We start from the raw sequence: 23,453 nt of genomic DNA on the forward strand, positions 1-23,453 counted from the left end.
AGATGCTCAGGGGGAAAGAAAAGCACTCCAGCAGATGGATGGACCGGGCGCCAGCTTGAGGGAACCAAAGGATGGGAAATGTTTCTGTTTCCTGACGTTGATCCAGAAATTTTTGGCCAAACTTGTGCTTTCTAATAGGGAGGAATTAAAGATTGGATAGGGTGATCTTAAAAAAAAATAAAATAAAAAAAAATTTGGAAGCAGAAATAAGAGGCTTAAGGGCCTCTTTAAATTGTTAGGAAAATCAAATAGAAAAGGAACAAAGCTCAGGTAGGGAAATACTGAGCAAAGCTTTCCTGTGTGAAAACTCAGCCTGCTCTCCCAAAGCATCACTGGGCATCCTGAGGCTGCCCACCTCCAGCAGCTCAGAGGTGCATGTAAATGGGAAAGGCCGTGGCACTGCTTGGGGGTGGGAGTCTGCTCCATTTCATCCACTGAATCCTGCAGTGATGAGCAGAGAGGGGACACGAGTTGCCCAGCTGCATAGGTTCCCTTGCACTGAGGGCTGATGCAGTGTGACAGAGCCCCAAAAGGTGCACGTAGCCAAGGGGATGAGGGGTTTGCACCGCAGGGTGGGAGCTGGGAGCCCCACCTGCAGCCATGAGCTCCTGGTGAAGCTGAATGCTTTCATCCAGCAGCAGAGCAGTCTGAGCAGTGTGGATGTGAGGATGTCACTGCTGAGTTCACCTGTCTGGATTTTGGGCAGACTGTAATTCCTATGGTTGGAATTCTAAGGGACTTGAAGATACAGGAGACTGGGGGGGAGGTTTTGGAGGCAGGCTTAGGCTGTTTACTTTCCTGGGCTCGAGTTTGCTTACAGCTAATGACTCTGTGATAAATGTCAGCGGAGCAATGCTGAGATTTAGTAGGCAGCAATACTCCTGTGAACATGAGGAGCTGGGGACAGATATATTCTGTTCATCGCCTGCTATTCATCAAGCAGTTTGCTTTGCTTGTCCGGATGCACACACACAAAGCTGCATCGCTTTCTTGAAAAGGAATGCTAAAAGATGATTTAAATGAGGTTGTTATCAGCCATGGAGCATAGCAGTACTTTGCACAATGATTTTTTTGACCTCCTCTTTTCTTTTTGCACTGTGTTCTGAATTCAGGCTGCTTTTGTTCTTTCTCTTTCTGAAGCACCTGAAGATCTCAGCACAGAGAGCTTTCCTTCTGCTCTGCCCGCTAATCCAGGATATTATCTTCTTCCAAGCAAATTGATTTGGGGATATCAAAACATCAAAAGAGGCATTTCTGATGTTCGTGTCGCGAAATGCAATTTGAGGAAGTTTGCTGTGTTCTCTCTAAAAGCTTTGTAGGGAGATGAACAAGCTTGAAGGTTTCAAAGTGCAAACGCAGATAAAAAGAGTTTTAACAGGATAGCAGAGGTGTGACAGCACCTGATCCGTTTGCACGGTGCAGAGGAAAACTAATGCAAAGCTTTCCCAGCTTTCTAATCAGGAACCATCATCAGGTGGTTTAGAAAGGAGTAGTTTAGAATCATTTTATATTTCATGTTTTATCATAGAGTCAAAAAATGGATCTGGGAGCACTTGGATCTGTTAGCTGTGTGCTGCCAAATATTTGTTTCAGAAACACAGAAGGACTACATCTGAGATGTCAATGTCTGGTTACGTGCCTGCCACCCACTTCTGGCCTTATCCAGACTTTGGGTTAAGAATCATTCCTAGAAGATTTCTTGTGAAATATTGGCAAAGAAATTTACTTCTGAGGCTCTCTGCTCCATACCTTGAATGTTGCTGTAAGCAGACATAACCATTTCCCAAATGGCCACGGCATAGCAAGGGAACGGGGAGAGATGAGGGTTGTTGGGAGCTGCTTTGTAGCAGAGCTGTGGAATTCAGTGATGCTCTTTTGGATTTTGCCTCTGTCCCCATGTTTTCAATGCTCTGGTTCAGGAAAATATGAGATGGGATGACTTGTCACGAGTTCTCCTTGCTGATTAAATGATGAAAGTGGGCAGAAGTAGGAAGCGCGCTGCCTTCTAATGAGGCTTCTTTAAATCCTCCTGCATGCAGATACAGATGCTCGTGCTCATGGATTCTGAGCAGTTCTGGCACAGAAACAAGGTCTGCAAATGATGGTGGCATTTAAGTGATTTTGAATTCATAGCAGTGAAGAGATAATCTCTCTGGGAAGCACTGGAAGTAATTCAATTTATGGATCATTTTGTTCATTAACAAGAAGGGAAGGAAACAAAATGATTATCAGAACATTTCCTTCCTTATAGTGCTCCTCCAACTGAAGGAGAGAAGTGGCTGCAGAGAGGGCAGCGAGGTGGACATAAGGAAGGAAACTGTGATACATGTCTGGTGTCTCTGTACTGCAGCATCTGTTGCTGTGAAGATGCAGAAAGGATTTTAGCTGTTTATGCATCAGATTTGTAAAATCTGCCCCTGCTTTTTGGAAAAGCAGGGTGGACTTGGATCGCAGACAAAACCAACAGGAGGGCTTTGTATAAACAAACTGGGATTTTTCCACATTTCCTCCTGTAATTAGCTTCTCACAACGGCGCGTTGCATTTTTTGACTGGGATGGTGAGAATGGGATGGGGTTCGGTTTATTTATTCATTTACTTGGTGCTTGTTAATCCGATGGCTTCAATATTCAGGCTGTGGAAGGCGAGCAGGAAAATTCAGTTCCACATTTCTCAAAGCCTCTGGAGTCTGTGGGGATGTCCCAGCACAAACCCCTGCTTTGTGCTGCTTTGTTTGCCTCGCTCAGACCATTGCGCTTTCACTGTTATTTTATGCTTGGGGGGAGGGTTGGTGCTGCTGGGGAAGGCCAGAATTGCGTGAAGATCCTTCCATTCTTCTTGCCTTCCTTTGGGGGAGACTCTTAGAGGTCACCGGAGACCTTAAAACTTCAGAATTAAACTTTCTTGTGCTTTCTATTGACAACCATTAGCATGAGGCTGCTTCCCCTCCCCAAACCCCATGGTCCCCTCCTGGGCTTTCAGCATTGCACATCCTGCAGAGATTTGCAGCCTGACGCATTGCTGCTCTCACTTCCAGGCTGCTCAAGGAGGAGACGACCTGGATAAAGACTTCACTGAGGAAACGATAAAAGAATATGATGGGAATTACTACTATTATGACAGAACAGTGTCTCCTGACATTGGGCCTGGGATGCCTGCCAACCAGGACACCATCTACGAAGGGGTGAGGGAGTTTTTTTTTTCCATCAAATGCACGCTTCAGAAACTATTTTCTTCCTCTACAGCTCAAGACAAGCAATGCAACAGGTGGGGATCCCATCCCACTTGGGTTCATCCACCCAAGAGGCAATGTTTGCCATGCCATCAAAGTCTCCTTGCTCCATTTGTGCTGTGCAGAGATATCGTGACATTGCCTCCTGTTCCTGCTCAAGACCGTTGGTTCAGGTGATGCTCTCTCTGACTGCTTGTCTTTGTTCTGTTCCGTGCTGCAGATTGGAGGCCCACGGGGTGAGAAGGGGCAGAAGGGTGAGCCTGCCATAATTGAGCCGGTAAGGACAACTTCTCTGCGTTCTCTCTGGTGTGGTGCTCCTGGTAATACAGCTGAGAAGAAAATTTCCCATTACTTGGTCCATTTTAATATAAAATACCGTAATTATTTCTTTTTAAGACAATTCACAGAGCAGCTTAAATTAGGAAGGAAGTGCTCAATTTCCCATGACATCTCATTTGCTATAGCGCAACCCCAGACCTTCCAAAATGGAAGTGCCTGGCAGAGGAGAGGCCATTCCCCATCTCTATAGGGATTTTGGAGGTCCCACAACGCTACTCCTGCAGCCTGAGGCCAGACCACACTCTGACCCAAAACCTCTGCTTGGGAATGGCTTTAATGGTGCAGCCAATGGGTTTGTCTCTGTGCAAATAAAGGGTTCTCAGAGCACAGATTGCTCCATTGCCTGCTCCCAGGTCCCAGCTGCTTCCAGAAAAGCCCTGTGTTGTCCCAGGGGGAACATCAGTGCTTTCCTTCTTTACAGTTCCCCTCTGACCCATTCCTGTTTTGCTTTCTAAGGAATGGTTAGAAACTGTGCAATCTACACAAAAGGTGGGTGCCCAGCAGAGCATCCCATGGGTGCAGATAGAGCCGGGGCTCCCCAGTGCTGCTCACATGCCCTCAGCAGGACCAAGGGGTTGCTGGCACATGTCTGTGTCCCTATTGAGGTGCTGGGGTGCTCCTGGGGCTGGGAGCAGGGCTTGACATTGCTGTACTCACCTCGCCAGCCACATTTCCAAAGGGCCAAGCTGCACACCAGCAGCTCAGTTAGCCCAGTTCCTCTTGGCAGAGAGCCCAAGCAGTGCCCAGCGAAGCAGTTGTACTTCCCATTACCCACAGACCATTCTTTTCTCTTCCAATTCTTCCTCCATTTCCTTCTCAAGGAGACATTGCCGATGCTGGCAGAGTGAGGAGCTGGGGGCAGCAGCTGGGCTTCACAGGCCTCCATCACTGCCTTATGAAAGCATTTCTGACCCTTCCCTTCTGGGTCCTGCTCTCACTCTGCAAACAAAGGCAAGGAGAGAACACTTTGCTGAACCATGCAGCAACATGGAGAAGGCAGCTTCAGCAGCCCACCCTGGGCCGGAACTAATCTGAAACGTTACAAAATAATGGTTAAGTTTAATCATCCTGAAAGAATTTGGCCGCCTTTGCTATTTCAAAACACTGGAGCACGTATAGCTTTTGCCAGAGAGTAAACAAGACCAAATGCCGCCGTGTTCCTATCCGTTCAGTTCCTCTTTAACAAAGAGAAATTCACTTCTGCTGCGTTCTTTATCTGGTTTTCGATCGGAGCTGCAGCAGAGGGGTGAAAAGAAAAACCGAAGGCGGGTTCTGCTGAATTCTCTCATCTTTGCCTTCGAGCTGCCTGTCCTTCAATCCTTGCTCTGTGCTGACACTCGCTGGAAGCAGCAGGGCAGCACAGGCTGCTCGGGGTTGTGGTCGGGATGCTGGGACCCCCGTGGTCCGGCTGTGGGGGTGACAGGCTGCCTTTCCCTGCTTTGGGCCAGAGTCAGGTGCTCACAGCTGCCTTCGGAGAGGGTTTGATCAGCTTTTGCACAGCTCCTCTCTGCGCTGTGGCCAGTTTTTGTGCTTTTTCTGCAGTGTTAGCCTCACTTGTGGGTAGCCATGGGGTGTTGAGGAGAGTGACATCCCTTCTTCCCCTGGATGGCCCCAAACATGTGCTCTGCTTGCCGCCCCCAAGGCAGTCCCCTATGGTGGCATGCCCCCACAGCCTCCCATATCCCCACTGCTGATGAGCGGTCATGTAAACAGCAGTGATCTCTCGCCGAGGAGACTCTCCAGATGTCCCTAAAGCTGGAGCTCAACATAAACCAACTGATAAATATGGGAAGATGCCAAGGATGTTTGCATCGTGAATGGGCTAATTAACCCAGGCTGTGCATAGGAGCATCCTGCAGCCGGCCGTGGGAAGCAGAGCTCAGCCCCGTGCATGCTCAGGCCATAGTAACCCTGGTGGCATCCCCAGAAAGTTCTGGGAGGGACTGATGTGAGCTTGGGGCTCTCTGCATCAGCCTGGAGACACTGTTAGCACAGGGGAGGGGAAGGGTTGGTGTTGGGTTCTGTATTGGAGGCTGCAACACACCAGTGTGCCATCGTTTGTCTCAGTGGGGATGGGCTCTGTGGTCCCTGTATGGGGAGGTGTTTGCTGAATAGTTCTGGGATTTTCTATGGAAAAGGAGATAGGGCCTTGTGGGTGTCATTGCTGGGGGATCAGGATCACCTGCCCCATCCTGGTAGCCCTCAACAGCAAGGAGCTGATATTTAGTGTGGGTTGAAAGAGTATTGTGTAGAGATTACATCTAATTCCCAGCCAGAGGAGAGCAATGCCACCATGGTTGGCAGTGAAATTACTTCTAGAAAGCGTTTGTCTGCTTGAATGGGAGATTTCTCTGTGGCCTCTTACATAGCCATGAAGGGGAAGAACGACCAAATAAATAAGTGAACAGAAACAGCTCAATTCCACTGAGTATGGGCTAGACCTGATTTAAAGTTAGGACAAAATATTTAGATGAAAAGGAATGGAATAACATAATTCTGCTGTTTTGCCTGCACAGTCATTTCCTGGGTACGCAGAGTAAATCACAGTGTGCAGCCTGCTAGGAAAGTAATTTCAAAAAAAGACAAAAGCCCTTGCAGTTTGCTTATTAACTTTCTATTGTTTTTTTTTCTCCAAGATGCTGGGTCTCAGAGACTGCTGCTTCCCAAAAAGGAGCTCTTCTCCCCGTCTCCATAGCTGAGTTTTGCCCTTTAGTGAGGGGAGGAAGGCAGTGAGCAGGAAGGCAGCCCCAAGCTGGGGTGAAGGGCTGTTTCTCCATGCCCTGCATCATCCAAATAAATGATATTTGGCTTTGATGATGTCACTGAGGGAGTGTGGAAGCTAGCAGCAAGGCCTGGGCTATTTAAGGATGGAGAAAGCATTGGGTTTTCAGCCTTGAAGCTGGGTTGGCTTTGAGGATGTGCCTTGCTAATCGCTGTTATTCCTTTCTCCTGTTTAGGGTATGCTTGTGGAAGGCCCCCCTGGTCCCGAAGGCCCTGCAGTAAGTGGTGTTGGGGTTACACCTTGCAGCTTGGTGGAGCTGGATGCATGCATTGCGGGGGGCTGATGCCTGCACAGGGCTCAGCACACAGCTGGTCCCGGGCTCTATTGCTTCCACATGCCGTGTGTGTGCGTATAAATGCTTTGGGGTTGATTTTTCTGGAGTCAAAATAAACAGAAAGCCCTATTTCTTTTCCTCCTCTTTGCATGAGTGTTACAAATAATAACACATTTCCATTCAGTGGGTTGTTTTTTTTTTTCCCCTGTCTTTTCTATGCTAGGGCCTTCCAGGACCTCCAGGACCAACTGGACCTGTGGGCTTAATGGGAGATCCTGGGGAGAGAGTGAGTATCCCTGTTCTTCTCCTGTTTGGCTGATGCTTTTCATCAGTTTGCATGTTCAGAAGGGGACAGCACTGGAGTCCTGAATGCTGCTGGTTGCACAAGGCATTTGATAGCAATCCCCTCTGAATCTTTGGTTTTAATGCCTCAAAAATCTGCAAAGTCCTTTCCAACCCAAGCCTTCAACGATTCTATGATGATACTGTGATGAGATCAGGCAAAGAGATTGCCAGTCCTAAAGGGTGCTTGTACTGTGGTGAAGGCAACCTTTGCATCCAGGGACAAACAGCTGGGGAGCACAACTTTGAGTCTTCACTACAGCAGTGGGTTGGGCTTGCTTGCATCCCAGCACAACCCTTGGGGTCACTCCACCATCCTTGCTGTGTTCCTTCCACCTTTTTTGTGTCCCAGACTGTCCCTGTTGGGAGGATTGCTCTGTGCAGCATCTCGCCTTTGCACTGGATGGGTTTTTGAACTGAACCAGCAAGCACTAGAGAGTGACTGATGTGATTTAGCAATGCTGTGCCTGAGCACTTGTGCATTTGCTTTTGATGTAGCTTCAGCTTGGTTTTGGAGGAGCACCAGCGCATCCCCCTTGGTGCAGCCAACCTCTTGTATAGATAAATTCATTGATTTCAGCAAGTTTGCATGAGCAAAGCAAATGGAGCTTGATATCTGTTTCGATACCTTGATGCATTATTACGTTGAGTGCAGTCACATATGCCTTCAGAATAGCTGCTAGGACATTGCTGTTCTATTTGGGGCATGTCTCCTGCCCAGGACGCTGTGTGCATGATCTTCTCTTTGGGAGGTTTTATGTTTTCTCCCATCAGCAGTGAATGAGACTTGTTTTGACTTGGAACAGCACAGATTTCTGTAGAGAGTGGCTAAAAGAGAAAGTGAGGCGTGTTGGGAAAGCCTGGATTATCTTCACACTGAGCAAAACCAGCTCTAGGGTGGCTGGGCAGCAGCACTGAGATGAGCATCCAGGGCAGCGTTGAGCTCGGGGGCTGCTGGGAGCAATTTTAGTGGGCATCAGAAATTCACCTAAAAATAAAAGCATCCCTAAGGACAGGGCTGTTGGTGGGCTTGAGGCATCCAGCAGTTCTGTTGGCCAAAAGGGCAAAAGCAACCCTGCAGATGGGGGTCTGAAGGTAATCTGGGACCTTTATTTCCAGTATTTCTGTGGGAAAGCACAGCAGCTCTCAGTTCCCAGTGTGATGGTCAGGGCTTGAGCATGTTTTCCTGGCACCGTGGCATCTTCTGCTGCTTTAGCAGCTGCTTTCAGGATAAGGAATTGTGTCCCATTTGTCCCTGCGACCTGGTTGGGAAAGGATGGGGAGACCCAGACCCACTATATCTGCATGGCTTCCCGTTCCTCTGACAGATTCTCTTGGATTTTGTTGAGTTCTGTCCATGCAGAGTGGGAAGGTCTGCACAGACAACGGATGTTGTGTTGTTCTGATGTGTCTTAGCACAGCTAATTGCTGCAGCTCTCTATTAAGGATTCGTGTTGAGGCATTGTTGTTTATCTCTTCTTTTCACTTAATTTTCGATTTTAATTGCATAACCTAAGACCCGGAATGAACAAGACAGAATTTGCTCCGTTACAGAGAATCAGAACAAGATTTCTACATGACAAAGGAGCTCGATGCAGACTCATTTTTAATGTTTATGTGATCCTAGAGACTTGTGGCCTCCTCTGAAGTCAATGTCAAATGTGCATCAAACCTTTGGATTTTATTGCTTCTTGCACCAGCCATGTACCCCATCCTGGAAGTGGCTGATCACCTTTCCACTCCAGGATGGGATGCATTGCAGTATGTGAACACCAATTGGACAGAACACTGAAGTATTTCTCCCTTAGTCCTTCACATCTGGGCTCTCTGCACTGAGCAGGGGCTGAGCCACCGTGCCACAGAAGCCTTTTTGTGGACTGGTTATCCCCCCCCCCTTCTTCCACCCTTAGCTTTTAAAGCCCAACTCTGATCCCTTGCAGGAAATGCTTGGGATCACTCTGAAAAAGCATTCTTGAGTTTCTTTTCTATCCCTTGTCCCTCCCAGCACCACCCTCTCATCCTTCCTCTCCCACCCATCAAAGTGCATCTCCATCCCACCCATTGCTGACCCACACTGGAGGTCTCTCTTTTGGTTTTCAGGTGTATTTGAGGAGATAGTTTAGGTGTTGGTGTCTTTTTGTGGCAATGTGGCTGACTTGAGCCCTGGTCTTTTAATTAAAGCTCTTTGTTGCAGTGCGGGTCTCTGGGGATTTGGCTGGAGTTTACCTGCTACCACACTCCTGCAACCCCCCCCAGTGTGCTTCTGTAAAGCCCCCCACCTCATTTACGCTCCAGGTGTATTTATTGGTTTTTGATGCAACAGTAATAACATTTCTTGTGCTTGTGACATGACTGAGAACGAGGGGCCCTGACGGAGCTCCATTGATCGGTGTCTGCGAGCTCAGAAAGTCAATATGCAGCTGTGGGCTGAGCCACTGCTCACAGAAGTTAGTTTAACCCATGAATCACTGCACAGAGGTTGACTTAACACATGGGATGCCGCTCAGAGGTTGGCTGTGTGCTGTCCAACTTGCTCTTCTACTACTTTGTTACTCTCCTTTGGCTCCTAGCAGTTCATTTGTGTTATGAGATGGATGCTGACCGTGCTGATGCGTGGGCTGGTACTTCTGTCAGTTGTCCATGCACGTGCAGGTATTGCCTGGCCTGGACATTTCCAGGCTCCCCTTGAATGGCCACGCAAAGCCCATCAGCAGCATCACGCTGTCCCTGATGTTACTGTTACACACCTTGAAATAAAAGGCTCAATTCGCATTCAAGCACAGTGTGCACATCTTGCTTTTGCTAAGTGTCCAGAACAGAACATAATACGACATATTGCACGTAGAGAAGCAATGAAATTGCAAAGCCAGGAACTGCAACTGTATTAAAAACTCTTCAATTAGAGCAGCTCCTCTTTAATTTGTTTATTATTAACCCTGCCTGTCGCTCATGAATTTACATGGCGCTTATATGCGTACAGTGAGGAACATTGCATCTGATAGACTTTATATTTGCAATCAGACAGGTGTACTGAATTAATATAACAGCAATATTGAGCTATGCTAATATTGGCCAACACTCATTTAGCTCTGTTTTATTCATTATGTTGGTTGGTTCATTTATCCCTGTAATTTTACGGCATGAAGAAGCACTTGTGACACCAGTGTAGATGCAGCCAGCCTATCTGGGAGAGGAGTGATGTGAGGGGGTCTTTCCAGTAGTGGAAAGAAAGGAATGTGGAGTATTCCAGAATGGAATGAAGAAACTGGGAGAAAAATATGCTGTTTTTGTTTTTGGACAAGGTGCTCTACTGCACTGGAACAGACCACAGCCTGGTCACTGACCCTGCTGTGTTGGTAACTTTGAGGGGTGTCTGGGTGCTGCTTGGCTCCTGTCAGCCTCTGGCTCTGAGCAAAGGTTGGTCTGAGTGCCTGTGTTGTATTTCCCAAGACCACGCAGTCCTTGTGTCCCAATGGACTCATCTCCATTGAGGACAGTTTTGCATCCCAGAAGTGTAATAGGGTCCCTAATGCCTTCTGTGCGGTTCTAAAAGTCTTGAAACTTTCAGTTCCTGTGTCAGACTGCTTTGCTCAGAATGCTTTGCTCATGTAATTCTCTGGCCAGGACCAAAAATGGGAGGAGAATATTCTGTGAGGGTGACTTAAAGCTCAAAACTGGACTAATAAGGGCCCATGGTCTGTGCTGCTGGGCACTGCTCTGAAGACCACTGTCAGTCACTGTCTCCTACTCAACGAGCTGGATAACAAATGCAGTAAGATTTCAGCTAAAGCATTCCTTTGAAATACTGCATCAGTTTTTACATTCAGCGTGGCATTGTAGAGCACTGCACCAAATGAAAGCTGAAGTCCCCATTCTTGGTTGCTGTATATCAGCAGATCTCTATTTATGTAATGAGAGCGACACAGATTTTTACAACGACTGAGAGTCTGGCATGCTGCGTTTCTCTAAGGCATTCTAAGGCCTCTGCAAGCCAGCCTGAATTGCAATTTACAAAGTGCTTTATGGTCTGGATTTCCATCCGTACCATTGCCCCCCACTGCTCTGCACCGCATGGAGAAGACCTCACACACCCGACCTGGAACAAAACGAGGCATTGATGCAGAAAACCGTTTCCAACCGTTTGTTGGGCAGAGCACACAAGGAGAGATAAACAACCCCATTCCTGATCCATCATCTGTGGGACCAGCGCCGAGAGGGAGGAAAGTTTATTATATAAAGGTGAACCTGGCCTAAATTATTTACGTGCTGTGCTGCAGCAGATGGGACTGCCCTCTGCACCTCATCGGTGGAGTCAGGGATGCTGGTGTCAGCCAGGCTAAGAAAACAGCACCAATACAACATCACGAGCATGTCTTGAGAAATGGATGGGCCGGCATGTTACACAGCTCCCTTTGGTGCTGAGGGAGCTGCTGAGTGCTGTGCTGATCAGTCACCAGCTGCAGTGCTGGGCTGTTATTCTGGGCTGGCTTTGGTGCTGGCTGCCCTGTAATTGTGGTGCAGGACACAGAAATAGCCCCGTGGGGTGGAGTAACGATGGCTCTCATTCCCCAGAGCTGGGTTCTAATTTAGGGCTTGGTGCTTTTGGGTTCCTTTTTAAGAGGGAGGTGACAAAGGAGACGTTAGGTTAAATAAGATGTGGAAGGAATGGAAGAGGAGGGAATGAGGAGATGTGAGGTAAAGTCCTGTGCTCCTGCAGAAATGGGGAGCTGTGTGGCTGAGACACCACGTGGGGGAAGATGATGTGCTTCCATTCCCCAGCGTGTCTTGAGACCTCAGCCCAAACCAGGGAGGGTCTGATGAGATGAGTTAGACACCCTTCTAGAAATACACTCAGTGAGCACCCAGATCTGTCCACAGGAAAACGGGGCAAGCATAATGCTTCGACTAATCTCATTAAAAATGCTCTGCCTTATAGATTTTGTACTGTTTTCTCTCCCTCTCCCACCCTCGTCCACCTTTCTTTGCCTTGTCTGGTGAACGTGAAGCTTCCCAGGACAAGGGCAGGATCTCCTGTGTCCTTGCTGTGTATCCACACAGATGTGGGATTTGGGGCAGGGTTTTTATTTACCCTTTCATTTGGTGTCTCTACAGGCTTGAGGGTTTGGGACAAGTTGAAGAGTTATAACTAATGTAGATGTTTGTTGCTTGCTCTTCCAAGAGTGCTGGTTCCCCGAAGATGAATTTATTATTGGCGTTTACTGAGCAGGGCAGTGCCTAAGCCCTCAAACCTGAGCTGTTGGTCAGGTAATCCTGCCTGCCTTGCCATGAAATGAGCACCAGGGCTCCTCTGGGCCTCCCTGGGATGAGATCAAGTCACCCTTGCTTTCAGCTCCTCAAGCTGATGTGAAAATTGCAATTATTGCACATGCATTGCGTGGTTGGGTGTCCTCCTACTCTTCTGTAGGGTTATGGATGGATGTGCAAATTTGGGTTAGCTTAAACTTCTTGCCAAGTACGCAGCTGGGAGTGCAAATAATCTGTGGGCTGTCATAGGAAAATTGGCCATATTTGGTTATTTATAGCTTCATCAATACATCTTTTACTGCATACTTGTTTCTTTAGTGCAAGTTAAAGACACTCAGCTGATGTTAATCAGCACAGCTCCATTCAGGCCCTTGGAGTTTTGCTGATTTATGGCTGCTGACAGGATCACTCCGTTGTAGACAGAAGTGGTCTCATAGGATGTAAAAAGGCAGAGGAGAGAAAAACGGAATGACTCAGGTGACTGAACATGTATGGAAATGTATTTATTTTCCACTGTTTCTATTTCACTGACTTGAGTTATGAAGTCTCATATACCTTTTTAACAGATTTTAACAGACCCAACTAACCTTTGATTCCATTGATTCGGAACACGGCAGAGGCTTTTATTGTTCACTTGAACATTGCTTATGGCAGATACAGAAAACAAGGGAGCCAGGATGTAAGAAGAGGGAATTGCTAAGAAAAACCATGTGTGCCTACAGATGTACTTCCACAGAGTTTGCCAGACCATCAGGATGCCAGCATGCTCGGTGTGAGCTGTCGAGATAGGGAGCCCTTTGTGTTGTGACATATGTCTGTACAGCCACAGCCACTTGTGCATGGACATGACTAAGACGATGCTACAGAAGTTTATTTTTATTTCTCCTTCTGACAGGGACCGCCTGGCCGCCCAGGTCTTCCAGGAGCAGATGGTTTACCAGGACCACCAGGGACAATGCTTATGTTGCCTGTAAGTATAAATGAAGCAAAAAAAAAAAAGAAGCACTAAAATGAGCTTTGCTTCTTGGCTTTGCTGCTGCCGAGAGCCTGTTTTTGCAGAAGTCCCTTGTACACCAAGGGCACGTTTTCTCTTGTGCAAAAGATGGATTTGGATCATTTCCCTTACAGATTTACATTTTGCAAAGTGCTGGCACAGGTCAGAAGCTCAGGGCAGGTGAACTGAAATTTCTGAAAGCAATGAATAACCATCATTGCTTAGGCCTTGGCATAGTGTAGGAGAGTGAAAGTCATGAGGAAGCAACTGAAGACACCTTCAGTGGCCAAATTTTTTTTGCAGAACCCTGTGTTTAGGGTGAGGAACCTCTAAGGCGTCTTCAAAGCAGGTACTGAAGCTGTAAGCACCTGAATTAACTGCTCTGTTTTGGTGAGCAGTGGTTAATTTGTATGTCCTTTTCCCTTACATGAAGCTAACAAGCACCAAGTCAGCCTTCTTGGTCCTGGGACACAAAAAACGAGCGGTTATATTTTGTGTCTGCTTTGATGTGAGGTTTCCCTGAGGAAACCAGCTGTTGGAAATAAGTGGCTAGGTACCAAAGGGAAAGAGCCTTGAGTGAAAAACCACAGCACTCTTGTACAGGCTCCAAATGGTGGGGTGATATGCATGTAGGATGCTGGCAGGGTGCCGAGCAGAGCCCAGGCCAAGCGCTCGACATGGAGCTCAGCTGGCCATTACAATGCATTTGTTGGCCCCGGTGGTAAGCAGCCTTAGGCCTATAAATTGTTTCTTTGAACCCGTTTGCCAAGTTTGTGTGGTCGTACACCTAGTGCCAAGCAGGCACGGCGCTGAGGTGAAGCAGAGGTGAAGGAGCCGTCCAAGGAGGTTCTGTGCTCTGCAGTCCCTCCTGCAAAGCCCTAAGGACGCGTGCAGCTAAGGCAGGAGGAGGATGTGTGTCCCAGAGGGTGGGTTTGTAGCCCCTGGGGGTGGAAGAAGCAGAAGAAAACAGTAAACTCTTTCCCTTTCAAGTTCAGGAAAATAAAAAGCTAATGCTTTCTGCTTTAGAAGTCCTCTGTGTGCTGAGGGGTTGTGGTTTTGAGCGTTGGGGAGAGTTCTGTTCTCTGAAGTATGTGGCCACACGTGGGAAATGCAGCCTCCGTCCCATAGCAAGCAGATGCACTGTGTGGAGATGCAGTGGGAAATGCAGCCCAGCATCCTGACCTCCTGCCCAACATCATCTGCATAGGGAACGCCAGGCCTGGGAGAACTGTGCTGTTCATTTGGAGCTGTGCTGTGTGAGGTCCTTACAGTGCAAAGCCCACGAGCCCTCCTGTGGTTTGCACTGCTTTGAACCAGCAGAATTTGCTGCATGGGTACATTGGTGAGAAACAGCTGGGTGACCTGAGAGTACCACGGTTAATGGGGCAGCAAGAAGGATAGCGGTGGGATTGGATCAGTCATGCTGAACAGAGGTGTGTAGGAGCAACGCTTGCATGGAGTGGCAGCATCCAATGACCTGCTCTCTGCCTTGTTCCCACCAGTTCCGCTTCAGTGGAGGAGGAGATGCTGGCTCCAAAGGACCTATGGTCTCTGCACAGGAGGCCCAAGCCCAGGCCATCCTACAGCAGGCGAGGGTAAGTGAGGGAAAGGGGGGATCTCTTGCAGCCCATTGAAGTGAAGGACCAGAGTAAATTTGACAGAGCACTTGTCTGCATGCTTTCATCATCTGTGCTGGTAGCAGCCACTCAGTCCATGTCTGAGATGGGACAGCCACATGGCTTGAGGTGGTGATGCCTGCGTGGCTTGGGCTTAAGCCTCGGTATTTCGTTGCCTGCGGAGCTTTCTGTTGATGCCAGGAGACATAGCAGTCCCCACTGTAGCATTCGCTGCTTCTGCTGACAGTTTTGAGAGTCTATGTGAAAAGCTGTGGTGTACGCTGTAGGGGATTTCTTTCTTTCGTTTTTTTCCAGCAAACCTCACTCAATAATTGAATGTATGTCACAGATGTAAGCTGTTCCCAGCCCCGTGAATCTCAGCAGGCAGCTCGCAATTTCCTTTCATGCGTTCATTTGAAAATGCATGATGAATATCCGTGCAACTTTTTTTTTCTCCCCTCAGATGACCTTACTGATTGATGATCAAATAATCCCCTGCAATGTTTGTTATTTAAGCTGGCTGGTGAAACGAGATCGGCCGTGCACGTTCCCAGTACGATTCCTGTTCTGTGGCTGGATGAGTATGTCAGCGTATCAGGCTGTACATACTCATCTCTTCAAAATAAGACTTCATTTCTAGCTGGTACAACTTTGAATCTTCCCTTTCATGCGTGCTTTTCTGAGGTTACTTTTGATCATTAGCTTGTTAAAAGCAGAAAAGCAGCCGGCACAATTACAGCTGAAAGCATCATATAGGCACCCCCCATAAGCACATTGCTGCTGTCTTTGCCCCAGTCCTGTCCAGGCTGTGAGCAGCCAAGGGGAAAATTCATGACGGTTTAGGCAGGCTGTAAGCAGAGAGATGCAGCCTTGGGTGCTTTGCTCCTCTTCTAACCAAATGCAGTCACTCAGGGCTTCCCTGTGCTCTTCTGCCCTGGATGCTGTCAGCCTGCTGTTCTGAGCAGCTTGCGTTCACTTCAGCTGCTGAAATGGGCTGTAAAACCAATCCCTTTCACCTCTGAGTGGAATAAAGTCCATTGGAATCACCAACCAGCAGGGTGACACATGCCCCTTTCAGGTTTATAATGAGGACTTGAGCTCAGCTGGGGCTATTTTGCTTTCCATCCAGCTCTCCTTTATCTGAGGAGTTCAATTTTTCACGTGTTCAGGCAGAGCACAGGGCCCTGACGCCACCAGCCGCTGCATTTTCCTATCCATTAACCTTCCTCTGAGAGTAATATTGGTGTATTATGATTCTTGTGCTACCTCGTCACTCTTAATTTCCAGGCTGCCTGCAGTTTTTTCACCAGTATTTATTTTGCTGGGAAATGGAGTTTTTGAGCAGACAAATTTTTCATGGGAAGCATCTTCTTTCTCAGACCCCCTTTTTTTTGTGTTCCTCTTGGCTTGTTTTCTGCCTTACAAAAGCAGTGACAGATTGGAAAAAACAAAGTACCCCCCAACACACACACAGAGAAAAGTCTCTTTTCTCTGTTTTGTTTTGTTTTCCATTTTGGGATAAAGGTTTTCTTAAAAAAAAAAAGAACAGCCCAAATCCTGAGTGAGCTGGAGGCTGTGGAAGAGAAGCTGAATATTTCTACAAAGAAAAGGATCCATTTCTTGGCTAACATCAACCCATCATCAGACGAGTTCAGCTGAAATCCCTGATACCAGGAATAGGGAAATAAAAGGCATTTCAAAGGGGGAAATGATAGGCTGTGGTAGAGATGAGAAACGAGTCCTGCAGGGGAAGTTCATCTCCTTCCTCTTTTCTTTTTTTTTCATGTTGTTAATTGCATTGTTAGCTTGATTTATTCCCTGAAATTTGGCTTTCTGTAGTCACCGAGCCTTGACCGAGCCAGCAGTGTTTCAGAGCAGCTCCCTTGTAAAGGGGAGTTGTGAAATGGTGCCTTATAATCCCATGTTTTTGCAATGCTTAAACACTTCCAAGTTCAATCATGGGTAGATTTTAACTGCTGGAGCGCACAGACAATTACAACTCTTATAAAGTGATGAATTATCATGAGAGAGCACACTGTCCAGTGATGCTACAAAGTGTGGACAGCCCCATTACCCACCATAGAAACTGCTGACCTAAGGTCTGGTTGCTGAACTAAAGCCCCCTCCAGTGGAAATAGAGTTGTTCTGTTTGTGAGATATTACATGTGACCTTGGGCTTGGCCCATTTTTAGATGCAGGAAGGAGTTAATTGGCATTACAGTGTACTCTGGGGTAAATTCATTGGAATGGTGGAAAATACTGCAAGGATTTGTGCTCCTTAGCAAATGGACAGAATGCACAGTGCAGCTCGTGGCACGGCAGTTGCTTTGTCCCATCGTAGCAAAGCAGGGACACAACTAAAGCAATGGTTCTCTTTCTGTTGCAGCTGGCACTGAGAGGACCGGCGGGTCCGATGGGTCTGACTGGGCGGCCCGGCCCCATGGTGAGTGACAAAGCAATGCTGGCACAGCAGATGCTCTCAGTTATTACCTGCATAGATCTTCCTTAACGACCTTTGGGTCTTCCCTCTGTTGGGACAAAATGCAACGGATCCTCTTCTGTGTCTACAGGGACCCCCGGGCAGTGGAGGATTGAAGGGTGAAGCTGGAGAAATGGGACCTCAGGTGTGTATGGGAGGGTTGGGGGGTGAGGGGATGTGGAGGCGTGTACTTGGAGGGCAGCATTGGGAGTAGCAGGTTCACACCAAGCCTCTCTCTGTGCCCTCAGTCCCGGCTGTTCCTCTGCTACAAAGATGGCTGGAAAAGAGATGAGGTGTGGGTGGCCGTGTAAACACTACAGAGCCGCTGCTCTGACCAACGCAGGGTCCATTTATCTTGCTTTTGCCTGACAGCATTTCTTTCTCTTTTCTCCCCACATTGCAGGGTCCACGAGGCATCCAGGGCCCTCCTGGCCCGGCAGGAAAGCCAGGCCGCAGGGTGAGTGTCCCGGGAGCACTCCGTCCCACTGCCAAGCAATTCCTGAGCTCTGAGAGCATTGCACAAGAGCGGGCTGACGGCCAGCAGGGCTGCTCCAGGCCCTCTCGGTCCATCTGGGCAGATGGACGTGGGGATGGGAGCTCAGGGTGGGGAGGAAGGGAGCTGGGAGAGCTGCTCAGCCATGCTTCCAGCGCTCTTGTCCTCGGGTTTTGGCTCTGCAGTGCTGGGATAGGAAATGTAGGAGTGCTGTGTGCTGCTTTGGGCAATCCCACGTTTGCAGGGCATGAGGTCCCGGTCCCTGCGTGTTTCTGGGATCAGTCAGAGTGATGCTGACTTGTTCTGTTGGTGCCCCTATGGCACAAATGTAAGATTCTGGTTTAGGCAGCCCACTGGCTCTTTGTGTCAGCTTACCAGAGGAAGAAATGAGAAAGCCTTTACTAAACCTTCATCTAGTTCCAATCTGTGGGCATCAGCATTTCTTAAAATGTACTGGAAGGTCATTTATTCCAATTGGACTTGCAGACCGTCTCCCAGCACCCATGCAGTGAACCCAGGCCTTGGTTAGCACCAGCCTTGAGATTCAAGGGCAGGGCAGCATTTCCACTTTACCAAAGGCTGCTGCTGAGAGAGTTCTGGCTTCAACAGAACCTCCCTGAGCTGCCAACTGAAGAGCAGATGTCCCCGCCGCCCTGCCTCATACTTTGCATTTGACTTTGCTTTCCTCTCCTGCAGGGACGAGCTGGCAGCGATGGTGCCCGGGGAATGCCAGGGCAGACGGGACCAAAGGTAGCATCGTGTGTCTGTGTGCTTTGGGAATGTGCATCTCTTGGTAGCAAGCAGGAACAGAAGGATCCTTGGCAGGGGGAGCCCACCTTGCTTGGGGGAGGTGGTTGGAATGGTCTCAGGACACCTGTGAAGATGTGGGCTCTACATTTGAGAACTGAGGGGAAATTAAACACACACCTAGAAGGCAGGAGAGCGATAGATTGTCTTTCTTTCTTTCTTTCTTTTTTTTGGATGCAACTTTATTAAATTGCTGGATCCTCTTAAGAATGAAACATGCTCCCTTGGCTGCAGTTGTAGAACAAATACTTTGGAATCCTAATTACGAAAAACAAACATGAATGAGCAGTTGGAAATATCCTGAAATATAACTACAAAGAAAAAATACCTAATAACTGGGTGAGAAAATGTAGAAGGCGTGGGGAGGAATTTTAATGCGCTGTATTTATATTTGAGACAAAATCCTTTCATTCAGCCGAGATCTGCTGGTATTATCCAGCAAGAGAGGAGCTGTTCCACTGAAATTGAATGCGGGGAAAGTTTGCTCGGGGAATCGTGTATTAAAGGTTTAAGTACTTTATTATGTAGATACTTAAAGCTGGAATAGATGGGGGGTTTTGATACAGAGACAGGAGACTGCGAATCATTTATCCAGTAAAGTGCTTTAATGAGCATCGACTGCCCCCAAAGGAGTGGATGCCCGGGAAGAAGGGAAAACAGAATAACGAGCAGAGCTGGAAATGAGCTAACAGTGCTGTGTGCAGAGACAGAGCAATGCCCCAGAGCCTGGCAAAAATAAAGGAGTGACTGGTTACAGGTCCATGGAATCATCCCTTTTGCAATACCCTTCAGCATCCATGTGCAGTCACTGAGTCCACCAGCCTACCGTGCTCTTTAGGGCGAACCAGATCTGCCTTCTGAGCCTGGCAGCATTAAGTTCCCAGAGTTTGTTTGTTTATACATTTGTCTCCTCGGTCTGGAAGAACATTTCTGGGAGTGAGATGCTTTCGATGATTGATAGGCTCCAAAATCCACGTGGAAAACTAACAAATGCGTAGGTGCTGGAGCAAAAAAGGGGAGAGGCAAAATGACTTTATTTGAGCTTGTTCCTCTTTCTTTCATTCAATCTGTAACTGTGAAATCATCACCAGTCTGATGGGAGGTGAAATGTCTGAGGGAGAAAATCAATCCCTCCTTGACACAGAAAGGAAACAAATCGGAAAGGTATTCAAGAGCAGGGGGAAATGTGCACTAACCTGTTTTTTCTTTTAGGGTGACCGAGGGTTTGATGGCTTGGCTGGTTTGCCTGGCGAGAAGGGGAACAGAGTGAGTTATCTCCCACTTGTCTTCTGACTGCAGTCTGTAAGGAAACGTTGGCAGGAGGGTATTGTTGGGAGGAGGGCAGCAGTGCTGGGGACAACCCAAAACTGTGATGAGGACAGGAGTGTCCTGCAGGAGAGTGCTGGATGTCACAGCATTCACATCCCGGGAAGCTGTGACTCCCTTCTGGGGCTGCCTGAAAGTGGGGGCAGAAATCACTCTAACAAAATAGAGGGTAAAAAATAGGAGGCAAAGCCTGCTTTTAGTGCTGTTGTGGGTAGGAACTGCCAACGATACAATGGATTTCTTTTCTTTAGCTCATAATTAAACAGTGGGGAAAAAGGCAAGAAGCTTGTTATTTCGACAGGCTTTTCATGCCTCCTCTCCCCAGAGGGAGCAGACAGTACTTGATAAAGAATGCAAGTGTTTGAACGGCAGAGATTGCATCGTGACTGCAAGCTGCGCAGGAAAGGGAAGATGGTGCCTGAGAGAGATGCTTCATCAGCCAGAAATGGAGCAGCCAGCACACCTTGGATGAAGGGCTGGCTGCGTGCAGAGCCCCAGTTGCACTCTACTGAAGTTGCTGGAGCCCATGTGTGGCACTGAGTATGTGCAGAGGGGCTTCAGAGAGAGCAGGGAGAAGGGAATGCGGGCGTACGAGTATCCTCAGCACATGGTGCAGGCGCAGCAGTCAAGCCTAGTGTCAGGTTTCTCAGTGCTATCCAGTATCTTCCATTGCTAGAGTTGTGTCCACCTCCCCTGAGGTTTTTTCTGCCTTTCCTTTGTAGGGTGAGCCAGGTCCCCACGGCCCCCCAGGGGCACCCGGAGAGGATGGGGAGAGGGTAAGTTTCTCTCTTGATGCAGCAGTCCCTGGAATTCATAACTAAGCCCTGCAAAGAAGAAGCAGATGTGATGCCAGGCAGACATGTGGTGGGAGCCAGCACTGAGTCCCTCACTGCCATGGTGTGCAGCACATCACCTCGTGCACGGGGCGAGCAGAGCACTGGTGGGAGGAAACATTGTGAGGAGTGTGTTTTCTAAAGATCTGGTTTTGTCAGAAAAAAAAAACCCTACCGTTTTCATCATGTAGCCGTGCTGCTTGTTTTCTAAGGTAGAGTAAATTGTAGCAAGAAATTCCAGATGGATGTGGGAGGCAAAGATGAAATTGTTCGCTGCCTTAACACGGTGTAGTCAATAATCAGAAGGCCTTTAGCAAAGCTCAAACTAAGTGATTGCAGGCCTAGGAGTGCTGGTGTAAGAGGAGAGATGGCAAATGTACAGCTCAAAGATATGTGTGATTTAATTGGAGGAGCGAGTATGGATTTCTCAGGCTCTAATCCCACTCCGCCGTGTTCTCTTTCCACCTTTGGCTATTTGTTTCCTCTGTAAAACACAGATAACAACGCCTCCCTCACCACGAAGTTGGGAGGATTAATTCGTTGTGGATGTGCGGTGCTTTGAAGTTGAAAAGACTGAACGTGTCTTTTGGGAGAGGAACAGATTTCTGAAGTCTAAAGTGAAAAAGAACCGTGTAAGGGGCAGAGAAGCTTGGAGGACGTAGCTGGGTGTGATAGAGTGCGTTTTATTGGCAGCAGAGGAGGTTTTACAAGTGCTGGCTAGGATTGATTTCCTAAGAATGAGTGAGCTGGGTGTGACATGGTGTCCCTAGGGGAGTTTTTAGTGGTTAAACAGTGAGTTGGAGGAAGCTCTGTCCAGTTCTTCCCAGTGGGCACCAGCAGAGAATGGGACTTGGGGGATGAGGAACGACCCCTCTGGTTTATCTGAGGATCCAATGGGTTAATCTGGCTGCAGGACAGCGTGCCCACGCTGGCTTCCCACTCCGTTAAGTACTAAATCTTGTGGTTATTGACTCACATGGCCTGAATTGTTCCTACACTATCTTGTCTGTTAGCAAAATCCATCTTTATAAACACCGACGTGAATTATGAAGTATCCTTACAGCATTTCTAATCCTTGGTAAATTCTGTGCACGCAGTCTTAGTCTCGCGGCTTATGAGGCCTCCCTTATGCACGGCTACCCTTTCCTTGCTCTGGGGAAGCTGCTTTTCAGTGTGATTATTATTTAACAAGAACGAAACACCTGTGATGTGACTGAAATATAACTGCTGTGCTCTGTCTCTCTGTGCCTTCGCTGCCGGGCAGGGGGATGATGGAGAAGTTGGACCCAGAGGGCTGCCCGGAGAACCTGTGAGTATCTCCTTCTCTGGCATGCTGGGGAGGGGCTGGGTGTCATCATGATATTTAGGGGTCCTATGGGGCAGCTCTTCAGGTGCTGAGGACCCCTGAGGTTCTGCCAGGACTGAGCTTCCCTGGCTTGAAGACCCAAGCGTACGCTCAGAGGGTCTGCCCTAATGACCGCTCTGCTTTTCTTGCCACATGCAGAAACTCAGACCTTTCTGAGCTTTGATTTCTAATGAGTGAGATTTTCTTAGCTCAGTGTCTAGACTTAAACCTGGTCATTTTAAAGGTAAAGCTTGACTTAGGTCGGTCTCATTTCCTATCTGTATCCTTCCAAATTGTCTAGGATTCAATTAAGCGGGCTGGGGGGTAAAGGATCTATGCTAATTATATGTGAAATGTGGGGTTTTGTGAGTGCAAACTGTGGGACTGCATCTCAGAGTGTGATCCTCGCAGGGCTCACCCCATGACATTGGCCATGACCAATGGATTGGTGCTTTGTTCACCTTGCATGGAGCTGCAATTGACAGTTTGTCAATGGTTTGGCCTGCAGCTCCACGTGTTGTCAGAATATCCCACCAAAAAGAAACAGTTGAATTTTCAATTTCAAATTCGGAAAGTATTTTCTGCCTCAAGAACCAAGTATTTATGATGATGTTGGCAGTGATAAACTCTATTTCTGGCTGGCTGTAGACTTTAGTCTGTAATACTGCTGTTGGCCGCTCGTTATATCCAAAATGCATTTCCTTCATTGTAAAAAGAACATTTACAATCTGCCATTGGCCATCAGCTTTGTTTTCAAGGTGTCTTATTTTGTTGTTGTAAGGCCTGGTGTGGTGGCTCAAGAGTAATTGATGGAACTGCTGGACATACTTCACATGGGAATGGAAGGCTTGGCATTTACGGGCTCATTGGAACTAAATTACAGACAAGATGTCTGATTAACTTCTGAGGATGATTAATCAACCCAGCTACCTGCTCAGCACAGTCTAAGCAATAACTTCTGGGTTATTAACTTCTTAAATGCATTAATGAGCTAAGGTAACAGAGTAACAAAAGGGGAAGTTAAACGTTGATAACATGTACAGAGAAGTTGATCTTTATAGCAGCAATGCAAGAAAAGATATCTGTGATGGCCAGAGGAGAGGTTTTAATTGCACTGCAAGAAACTTTCTGGTCATAAATATACATCCCAAATCTGCTCATTTCTATCTGCTTTAAGCCAAAAAAGAGTCTTACCAAATATAATGGCAACAAAAACCAGTGGTGGGCCTTTCATCCCCATAGCTGGTTTGTACCAGCATCAGAGCAGCCTGGAAGGACCTCTGGGAATGGGCTGCCTAGCAATGTGTCCCATTGGCCCCACAGCCACC

General features: G+C 47.8%; 1 protein-coding gene across 2 annotated transcripts in view; it reads left to right on the forward strand.

Moving 5' to 3' along the window:
• Positions 1–23,453, forward strand: part of COL5A1 (collagen type V alpha 1 chain) — a 127,618-nt gene that overhangs the window by 57,102 nt on the left and 47,063 nt on the right. For both annotated transcript variants that reach the window (XM_052668038.1, XM_052668039.1), the window contains exons 8-20: positions 3,036–3,182; positions 3,451–3,507; positions 6,527–6,568; positions 6,849–6,911; positions 13,128–13,202; positions 14,729–14,821; positions 17,229–17,285; positions 17,413–17,466; positions 17,725–17,778; positions 18,511–18,564; positions 19,834–19,887; positions 20,670–20,723; positions 22,045–22,089. In XM_052668038.1, coding sequence (XP_052523998.1) covers positions 3,036–3,182; positions 3,451–3,507; positions 6,527–6,568; positions 6,849–6,911; positions 13,128–13,202; positions 14,729–14,821; positions 17,229–17,285; positions 17,413–17,466; positions 17,725–17,778; positions 18,511–18,564; positions 19,834–19,887; positions 20,670–20,723; positions 22,045–22,089 — 849 coding nt within the window. The remainder of the gene's footprint in view (positions 1–3,035; positions 3,183–3,450; positions 3,508–6,526; positions 6,569–6,848; positions 6,912–13,127; positions 13,203–14,728; positions 14,822–17,228; positions 17,286–17,412; positions 17,467–17,724; positions 17,779–18,510; positions 18,565–19,833; positions 19,888–20,669; positions 20,724–22,044; positions 22,090–23,453) is intronic.

Source organism: Tympanuchus pallidicinctus, unplaced genomic scaffold (assembly GCF_026119805.1).
Source record: "Tympanuchus pallidicinctus isolate F22 unplaced genomic scaffold, pur_lepc_1.0 scaffold8, whole genome shotgun sequence".
Lineage (NCBI taxonomy): Eukaryota > Metazoa > Chordata > Aves > Galliformes > Phasianidae > Tympanuchus > Tympanuchus pallidicinctus.